Source organism: Carya illinoinensis, chromosome 6 (assembly GCF_018687715.1).
Source record: "Carya illinoinensis cultivar Pawnee chromosome 6, C.illinoinensisPawnee_v1, whole genome shotgun sequence".
Classification (NCBI taxonomy): domain Eukaryota; kingdom Viridiplantae; phylum Streptophyta; class Magnoliopsida; order Fagales; family Juglandaceae; genus Carya; species Carya illinoinensis.
In genome coordinates, this window is record NC_056757.1 from 9,775,593 (window position 1) to 9,786,664 (window position 11,072).

An 11,072-nucleotide genomic window follows, 5' to 3' on the forward strand; every position below is an offset into this window, starting at 1 on the left:
TTGATACAGAGTTGGGTAAAGTTCGGTGGTACGTACTAAATAATTGTCAGGAGATTGATCACTATCTCAGGTATGTCGTTGTATAAGGTTTAAATAATTCTAAAGATTATATACAACTTTAACTATTGTTATGTAAAATAATATGATAATATATACTATACAGTGAGCACATGGACAAACTTAAGATGGAAGGCGTCGAGGATATAGTGGCAAGACACGAGTCAGAATTTTCTAGATGGTTTGAACAACGTGTATGAACTAAACTCTATACTATATGTTACATGATGAAAGTTTTAACTCTAGCTAATATTTAATAAATGACATTATTTAAATTGTTAGATATTGGAACAACGTGCTCGTGATCCCGAATCAGTCTCTTTTGAATTGTATGCATTGGCCCGTGGTCCATCAAACAGAGCACTTCAATACACTGCATGCACAGTTCGAGGTTATAGATTCCATACTCTGGACCGTGAACATAATAGAAAAACTCAAAACTGTGGTGTCTTGGTCGAGGGGAGTCATGGAACAGATGATATTGATTATTATGGTGTCATTCGTGATATTATCGGATTGAAATATCTGGGTGGGTCTATAACATATGTCTTCAAATGTGATTGGTGGGATCTAGGCGGTGGTCGGGATTCAATATATAGGGATAATCATTTTACGAGTGTCAATACTGCATCTAAATGGTACGAAGATGATCCATTCGTACTGGCTTGTCAAGCTACTCAAATCTATTACTTGATTGATCCAATGAAAAGTGCTGATGAAGATAGTGGAGAGATAACTTGGCGAGTTGTACAAAAATTTGTCCCTCGAAATATATATGAAGTAGGAACGAGTGCAGATTACGATAATAGTGGAGATGAAGATAACACTCTAAATGTAGAGGCCTACCAGGAAGATGGAGGAGGGGGTATTAACTTATTTGTTGACCTCGGTGCACTCGAGTTGCTCCCCTTATGTAGAGATGACGTCCCACTCATCCATCTCGACCCGTCTTCATTAAATTATCACTTAATTGAAGAAAGTGAGAAAAGTACAGAAGAAGAGTCAGAAGAAGAAGACGAACAAGAATCCGGGGGGGAAGTGGATAAGGATGACGAACAAGAGCTTGATGATGATGACGAAGATGTTATACAGAGACATTCTGAAACAAACATGGAAAATACATCCGAAGATGAAGACTAAAAGTACTAAAAAGTTTATTCATATACAGCCATTATAGAATTTTATAATAAATATAAATTTATTCTAATAATATTTTTTTCTTATATATAATCATTTCCAAGTATGCCGCCAAAAAGACAAAGGAGAAATGTGCCTCCTCCACCGAGTCCAAGTCCTGAACCCATTGAGGACTCCCCACCTGAGGAGTCTGTTCCCGAAGATGAAGTTAACATTATAGAGAACGATGCACAGTCGACACCTACCGGTAAGGAATGTTTACGTTAATACTATATATACTTGAAGATGTTTGTTTCAATAAATAATATATATAACCTTCAAAATTATACTATCATTTATTAGTTGATGAACAATTGGCTCGTCACGGTCGTGGCTATACACGCGGCATCTCACTTGAGAAAAATCGAAGGCATGGTAAATTGAAAATCACAATTCCTGATAATTCCACTGGAGGAGTGAATGATAGTGCAGCAGCGCTTTCCTCCTATATTGGCACAGTAATTCGAGCTTATGCTCCATTTTATGTGCGCTCCTGGAGAGATGTGCCGAATGAGATTAAGGAACGCATTCGGAGTCGTGTGCTGGTGAGTTTACTTATTATATCATTTTTTTCACCTACATTAGTTTATTATATTTTTAACGTTCCTAATTTATAATTAGGATGAATTTGACCTCGACTTTGGTCGTAGCGAGGATTTGAGAACTGTGAATGAGTTAATGGCTACACTATTCCGACGTCACAAGGGACGATGTCACGACCATTTCAAAAAATTTGAGACGTTTGAAGAGGCTGCACAGTCCCCTTTCCAGCAGATGAAATTAGATGACTGGATAAAGTGTTGTGATCTTTTTGCCTCTCCAGAATATCAAGTATTCTAGAATTATTTTCTATAATTATTTACATTTATATTTGTTGTTTATATTATATGTATGTACATATATTACAATTAACGGTGAGAATTATTTTTGTAGCACTTAAGTTCTACAAATGCAAATAATAGATCTGCTCTGACTATTCACCATCGTGCTGGTTCAAGATCATTCCATCGTCTTGCTGAAAAAATGGTAATTAATAAACGTAATAATTCATATTTTTTCTTATTATTCTTTTATATAAGTACTAATATTGTCTTTTTCAAATTGCTAATGTCATTTTCTTAGAAACGTGATGATCCTGAAAACTTTTCCCTCATTCATGTCTATGCTGCTGCTCACACTAATGAGCATAGTGAGTGGATGGATCCTGCAGCTGCAATTAATTATGTAAGCGGTGTTCCTTTTGTTGAATAAATTATGTAACATGTGATTAAATTATTTTTTATTTGTATTTCTTTTAATATGTTACTTATTGTGTGTTTTGATCTCTCAAACTGCAGGGAAAAATGATGGAGATGCAGTCAGCTTCTGGGGATTCCTCTCCTAGTGACTTGGACATTTTTTCACAGGTGCTTGGGCCCAACTCTAGTATGGCAAGAGGTTTGGGACGATCTTTCAAGCATTCCGGTTCATCTTCCTCAACCTCATCGACATCACAAATTAATAATCTTACCAAAGATTTAGAAGCTGCACGACGCGAGAATGAGTATATGAGGTCTAGACAGCAAGAGTTGGAGTCCCTCTTAGAGCGACAGTCTCATTTAGAGACGCGTTTGCAGGACCAACAAAGAGAACATGAGGAAAGAATCCGTAGTGAGGTCCAAGAGCAAGTGCAGCGGGAGATGATGCTGCAAATGGACCGTGTTATGTCATTGCAACAGAATCGTGCTGGGCGAGGAAAGAAAAAGAAATGAATCTTATTTCTGTATTACGTTTTTTACATCTAATTTGAAAACAGTTTCAAACAATATTGGTTGTGAAATATGTACTGTAATGTGAAACAATTGGTTTGTTTATTAAGTGGATGAGTTTAGCATTTCTGATATGTACGTTCGAATGTAAAAAAAATACGTTTCAACAGTATTAAACGTTCGAAAATACGTTCGAACGTAACCTTACAAAATAGTAACAAAACGTTCGAACGTTTAACCCAATTTAAAAAAGCGTTCGAATGTCAAAAAAGTTTAACGTTACAAACATCCTAACGTACTATTTACGTTCGAACTCTACTCACTTAACATTCGAATTAACGTCCGAACGTCATGATACAAACGTTCGGACATTATTTCATTTTCGTTGGATTCGAGATTCGAACGTAACGTTCGCACGTATAAACGTTCGAACGTTTACATTATACGTCCGAACTATAATCAACTAACGTTAGCTTTTCTCGTTCGGATGTCAGCTCCTCCTTTTTACATTCGAACGTATAATTTTAAGTTCGAACGTTATATTCTATGACGGATTCTAACCGTCACAGAAAATCATACGTTCGAACGTTATTTCAAACGGCACATCTCCAATCGTCACTAAAAATATTTTTAGTGACGCTTGTACAGTAAACTGTCACCAAATGTAATCCGTGACGCACATTACGTGACAGTTGTTGTGACGGTCAGAAACCGTCACTAAATATATTTCGTGACGTTTTTTGCATTTCTTGTGACAGTTTCATCTGTCACTAAAACCTATTTTTGTTGTAGTGTGTTTGGGACCTTGTCGAATTGGTTAACGGTATTAAACCATTGGTTGTAAATGAGTTTTTAAAACCAAGCAAGACTCTAAAGGCAATGTTGAGAGGTACAAAACACATCTAATTGCAAAAGGCTTTAGTCAAAAGCAAGGCATTGACTATAAAGAGATTTTTCTCCAGTTTCATCGAAAGACTCTTTTAGGATCATTATGACATTTGTAGCTCATTATGATTTAGAGACTCATTAGATGGATAGAAAGATTATTTTTCTCAATGGTAACATTGAGCAAAATATATGATGCGACTAAAGGGCTTTGAGACTAATTAATCGAGTCTCAATGGTGACATCACGGTAAGAAAATTGTTTAATTGTGACCAACTATTTCTTACCAAAATGACTATTTCATATTAAAATGAGTTTATTTTCGTCGCAAATAGTTATTCTCATTACAAAAATCCGTTACAAATACTCGTTTTTCTTGTAGTGCATTGAGCAAAATGTTTCAGTACTCATGGCAAGAAATTAAAAGGTAGAAGTATATATGGCAGATGTGAATTGAGTGACATTTGTTCTAGTTTTCTAGGTTGAATCGTGGTTTGTAGTGATTTTGATAAACTCAAATCCACATAATTCTAACTAGTTCATTGGGAATATAATCCTAGATTTGAATTGAACTTTATTTATAAGATGAGATTGCTCTTGACACTTGGTAACATAAACATTTTTAGAGTAGTTCTCATGAACAAGGTACCCATTTCCAAAACTATGAATTAGAAGACTTGGAGGAAGTATCAACTAATCATTGGAATTCTTTCATTGCTACTAAGACAGCTCTGCAAGAGTTTCAAGAAATTCAGTCGGCTCCTCTTCAAAATAGTACAATAGAGAACAACTTGATAGAAAGGCCGAAGTGGGAAAAACCATAAAGGGGTTATGTCAAGGTTAATTGGGATGCATTTCTGAATTTAAAAAGGAAGAGAATGGGACCGAATAGGGATTGTGATAAGAGATGAAGAAGGAGAGGATATGGTTGCAGTGTGTGATCAAAAGTCTAATGTGGTGGATGTAGTAATAGCAAAAAGTTTTACTTTGAGGAAAGCAGTAGAGTTGTGCTCTGATATCAACATTCAACAAGCCATGTTCGAGGGTGATGCAAAAGTAGTTATTCTTGTTGTGCATAGTGATGATGAAGCCTTACCTTCCTTCAATCCTATTGTTGAGGATATTAGATTTTACTTTAAAAATTGGTCATATTGGCATTTACAATTTGTATTAAGAGAGAAGAATATGGTAGCTCATACTTTAGCAAAAAATGTTTTAGCTATAGAAGAAGAATAAGTACAGATAGAGGATATCCCAGCATTTATTATGGGATGTCTGAATTGTGATAAAGTTGTAATACGTGAAGATTAATGAAAAGAAAAGAGGTTATTTCAAAAAAAATAAAAATAAAAGCTAATCATTGGAATTCAATTATCTATGGCCAAGTATCTAGACCCATTTGCATTGAGATTGTGTCTAGACTTTCCTAGACACTTTACCTAACAAGGCCCAGTTAAAATTGTGCATCATCAGGAATCGGGGCACAAGAAATATATATGGCGGCTTCAAATAAAATGTGGCTTTTGGCAAAAATCAAAATGACACTTTTTTATTACGATTATTAAATCTATCTTTATATCAACAGAAAATATCTACATTATATTTAAAACCATTCTTCTTAACATTTGAGATGAAAAACTTCAATTTTGAAGACAACTTTCAAATTATCATCATCTAATGATCTGAGTTATTTAAACATTAAAAAAAAAAATTCACATATAGTAAATTATTCGAACCTATTTTTAATTGAAAAAATAGGTTGATATGCCATGTATAAACTAGCAATGCATGGTTAGAACATTCTTGAGCCAATTGTGTGGTCCCATTTTTAATATTGGTAACTATAACACAAACTCTATTTATTTATTATACATGAAAAGTAAAAGGAAATAAGGCAAATATAAGTGGACCAAGAACGTGAAATATTTAAATAATGAGTAAAATGCAGAGTCAAATTTTAAACTTAGGACTTTTGTTTTGATACTAGGGGTCCTACTCGCCGTATATGGGCGATAGTTACCCATCTCACAACCTATCCCCACCCACATATCTAACTTTTAGCATCTTCTTGCCGACCGAGTAGATTGACACCATTATCATTTGACCATCCCTTCCACCAATAGATTATTCTAAAAACTATCATACAAAAAAAAAATATATATATATATATATATATAAAGAAAAAAAATCACACAAAACAACAATCACACAAAATCAACACCAATTGCACAAAATAACCAAAAACTCTTAGGGTTGTGCTCAAGTCTATAGATCGTCCGAAGAAATCTTAAATCCATAACAGCGCAATAGCATCCATGGTATTGGATGATAGAGACCCATGGCCAAACTGTGATCGTATGACTCATATTGTTAGAGACCGGGCTCGGCCATGGGTGTGAAAATTCTGTAAAAGAAAAGGATTGAGAAGCAGAGAAAAAGAATACGAGAAGAAGAGGAGGAGGGGATGAAAGAATCATGAGGAGGAGGAGGGAAAGAAAAGAGAAGAAGAGAAGAAGAGAAGAAAGGTGAGTAGGTTGAAAGTGAGAGGAGAAAGAAAAATTAGGATCTTTAGATAGTTATTTTTCATTTTTTTTTTTCCTCAGAAATAATAATTATACAAGCAAGGGTAAAAATCCGGGTGGGCATGGTACCCCGCCCCCATCCCCAAAATATGTGAGCTTATATGTTAGTCACCCACCCACACCCGCAACTAGGGCGGGTGGGTCAACCACCCGTCTCCTACCAAGACAAGCAAAATGGGAGAGCGGGTAGAATTGCGGAGCCTTGCCTATTACCCCTATCTAATACAATATAAAATCATTACTTGTCCCAAAATTAATAAATTTCATTATTTATTTTATAACTTAACAATAGTATCATCTATCAAACAAACCACCACATGGGAGCATACTCTAGAGTCTAAATACTGAACACAAGCTTTTGATTATCATAAACACATCAAACGCATTTGATCATCCAGCTCCCTTGATATAAACTAGCTTGACCCTGAATTCAGTACTATACCATGCAGCAGCGAAATACATATAAATATATATATATATATATATATATATATATATATATAATTCCTTTTGAATTCTGAGCGCTTACGTACATTTAATTAGCTCTCATGCAGTTGCCGCCATATCTTCCCTACCTGGAAGATCAATCCACTCAAGTTGGATCACCACTTCACCACACTCCACATTTCTCAGTCTCAGACGCATTTCCTGCACAACTTTTCCACCCTCCCAAACACAAATACTCTCCTCTGCAAGGCAGTTTGTCTTGCTTGGCTGAATTTTCTTTACTACAGAGCCATTGGGCTGGTTTTCCAAGCCAGACCTCACACACTCAACATATGGTTTTATGTCTATCTCGGCATCACCCATTTTGTCATCAGACGTTAATATATCTTTGTCATAAACTCTCTGCGAAGATGCCAAATAAAAAAAATCCAATCAAATTCTTGCCCTTCTTTTCTACCTTTTTAACCAACCAAAAAACAGGAAAGTAAATGCATATATATGACCCTATATATAGAATGTATCTCCTAGTGGCACTAATATTAATAATGAATAACCAAATAAAGAATAATTCACTAACCAGAGTGATAGGATCATCGAGATCTTTAACAGAAAGAGTCAGTGCGTCGTTCCACTCAGGATTGAGGTCATTATTTACCACACGAGACTTCAATTTCTGTCAGGAGAAAGGAGTATCAGCAGCCACAATACAATGATTCCTGAGGATTATAAAGATCAATAACTGGAACAACTAGAACTAGCTAGGTTATGTCATCAGCCATGTTTTTACCCTGTACGTGTGCATGTACTTATGATGATACGGAAGTCTGTCTCATATCTACTTATAATTTGTAAAAAGCTGAAGAAAATAATATTTTAGCTGCTAGGATCTTATTTTGGCAGTAAAACAAGGTAGCACCTCGGTCTGAAGATACATATGTTCCTGACCCATGCACGCAGGTATTAATTTAATATGATTAACAAAGGCAAAAGTTCGTGTGTATTTGGGTATATAGCTGCCTTGCACATATATAAAAACCAGAAAAAACAGAAGCTTAGAAATTAAGCTGACATGGAAACCTTAAATTAACTTCTTTTCCGAGACTTGAAAAGAAGATAAGGAACAATTAAGACATCATTAGGAAAATCTTGACAGTTAAGTTCTTTCTTGAGCTGAGTAAACTTCAGTGGAGACAATATTCATAGAAAATTCATATCTGCAGCCTAGCTGTACTGTTAGTAATCTTCAATGACTACTAAAAATTAGGATTCCAGATTTTCACGTGACAATTTCTCTCGGACCTCTCTTCAAGAACATTGATTATTATTCAGAAAACATTATTTCCTCTCTCTCACACACACACATGTACACAAATCGTCCGTCTTCACAAGAATAGAGGGAAAAAAAAAACAGCAACTGATGTTGTGGGAAAAAATAGAGAGTGAAATAAATTAAGAGTAAAGAAAAAGAAACAGGCCTGTTCGCCGAAGGTGACAACGACATAAGGGTCGCTGCTGGTTAAGGAGTCACGTGCGGCAAGATTAATGCCTCTCTGAACCCGAATACGAAGAAGTCCCAGCAGATTCTCCATTACAAAACCCAGTACCCAAGTAAACAGAAGAAAGAAAGAAAGAAAGAAAGCAGCAACTCCACCATTAAGTTACATATATATTTCCCTTCATATATCATAAACAAATTATCACAAATTGGAGAATCCTGGGACACACATAAAAAAATAAAAAATAAATAAAATTAAAAAAATTAAAAAAAAATTAAAAAATAAATTTTAAAATTAAAAATAAAAAAATAAAAAATAAAAATAAAAAAAGAATAAAAAAAGGACATATCTATACATCCGCAAGGGCTCACCGACCGAAAGGAATATATTTTTCCACGTGTTCTAGGTTGCCTAAATATAAAGCTAGCAAGCGTGTATGTTTTGGTGCGCTTTAATGCATGCATTGTCCCAGAATTAAAATGCCGAGTCAAAGTCATCTTTGGCGTTTAGTAAAGTTGCCCTGGTGGTCCACCCGTGTCCTCTCTAAGACACGAGCTAAGCGCGCAAGATCAATCACATGCAGCTAGCTAGCTGGGTAATCCATGGTTATCAAAGAGACAAAAATAGCAGCTTGGAGAACAAGAATTGACTTGAAAATAGCACAAAATTAGCCTAACCCAAGAGAGCTTTTCAGGACTATAAATAGGCAATGCCATCCGTCGTATATAATTTTAAGGAATTGGTTATTATTAGTATATTTTAATATTTTAATTAATATTCTAAGCTACAACGTCTTTAATCACAAAGTCTTGCAAGAGATTGCTAAGCAATGCAATTAATTAATGGAGAATCAGGATCATAGCTTGAGAAGAATCAAGATATATTATTATTCTCCGTGTGAATTTTTTGAACAATATTAAATGTTTCAAAAATGCTAAAGTGTTCACTTCATGTGTGTGTATATATATATATATATATATGCATATGATCCCTTACTTTAAGATTACGTTTGGATATTGAAATGAGCCAAATTATATTATGAATAGTAATATTTTAAAAATTTCATCGAGAAGGATTTAACTTTTTTAGATTAATGTAAATTTAATTTTTTATGTTAAAATATACGATGTAGATTGATATGAATTTTATATTTTTATGAAAAGTTGAAAAAATAGTAGTTTCCATTATATGTTTATATATATATATATATATTTATATCAAAACTGATTATAGATTTTTTGGGTATTAATCTTAGACATATAATTATCAAGTTTGATAGAATCTTTTCAATTATTTCTTTTTCGAGTTTTAAATTTTCTTAATTTGACATGTATATAATCAAAAATATATTCTCCACGAAAACTTACAAATAAAATATTTTGTAATTATAAAACTCAAATAATTTGACGTTAAAAATTACCACAGACTGTGCATCTCTTTTATGACCATTGAATTCAAACGTAAGACTTTACTGGCGGGGGTTGTTTAATTGGCAACTTATAAATTATCTATCTCAAAACTTGTCATAATATTTTTTACCAAATATCATTCAAACGGTCCAAAGTGTAATCCGTCTATTTTTACATCTATCTTGTTATTTTCTTTTTTAATTTTTTTATTGTTAATTAAATTTCTTTAAAAAAAAATTCATCTCTCGAACGTTGGTATATAGAGGTTAAGTCATCTCTTTATATGAAAGATAAGATTGAGTGTCTATTTAAACAAAAAGTGTTATCTATTGAAAGTTTGTCTGTAGATCAGCAAGAATGAGACCAGACCAAACCAGGTATAAAAAAAATATAGTATATTAGTAGAGTTCAAAATGTATTATTTTAGTTTATGATGTCGTGTTTGATATGAGAATAATATCCCAGAATATATCTGGCTATATATGTAAGTTTTTCTGATGAATGAATGATGACAATTTCCTTTCAAAAAAATATCATTCAAACATAACATATTTTTCCTTTTTCTATCTAATCATTATAACTTTGTCAAATTTCGAAATAAAATTATGAAAGACAAAAATACAATACAAATTTTTCAAATTTCAAAACAAAAACAATATTCAAACACTTTTTTAACTTTATAAAATTTTTATTAAACTTTTTCTCTCCTTTCTCAAAATCTATTAATAAAATATCTTAACTTAAACCATTTTATTATTATTCACAAATTATTTAACTGTTATTTACAAAATTACATCTCATCTCATTACCCAAACATACCATCCCCTCAGGTTTGGATAAAAAAAACTTTCAATTCATCTCATCTAATCATAACAATTTTTCTAAATTTAAACACAAAATACAATAAATAATTCAATTTTTTTAAATCTCAAAATGATAATGATATTCTATGTTACCCAGATGACTAACACAAGAGGGGGGTGAATTGAGTTATATTTAAAAATTAACAATTATAAATCAAATATATAATATAAAATATAAATAAAATACGAAGCAGCAATAAATATAAATAATAAGAGTAAGAGAGAAGCAAACTCAGTATGGAGGCGAGGACAGCAAGGTTCGGCCCCACTACTGTCCTCGCCTCAAGCTACCTCTTGAGAATCCCCAAATTCACTATTCAACCTCATTCAGGTAGAGACAGAAACCCATTACACCTTTGAACAACACCGTTACAAATGATCCATGTAGAACACCTTCTACACGTACACT

At 33.5% G+C, this 11,072-nt stretch overlaps 1 protein-coding gene across 1 annotated transcript; it reads right to left on the reverse strand.

Moving 5' to 3' along the window:
- Window positions 1-6,690: 6,690 nt before the first annotated feature.
- LOC122312897 (protein C2-DOMAIN ABA-RELATED 7-like) lies at window positions 6,691-8,572 on the reverse strand. Its single transcript, XM_043127567.1, has 3 exons — window positions 8,371-8,572; window positions 7,473-7,568; window positions 6,691-7,297 (listed from the first exon to the last, which is right to left on the reverse strand). The coding sequence occupies exons 1-3, from the start codon at window positions 8,482-8,484 to the stop codon at window positions 6,995-6,997; spliced, it is 513 nt and encodes a 170-aa protein (XP_042983501.1). The 5' UTR covers window positions 8,485-8,572; the 3' UTR covers window positions 6,691-6,994.
- Between the last annotated feature and the right edge of the window lie 2,500 nt (window positions 8,573-11,072).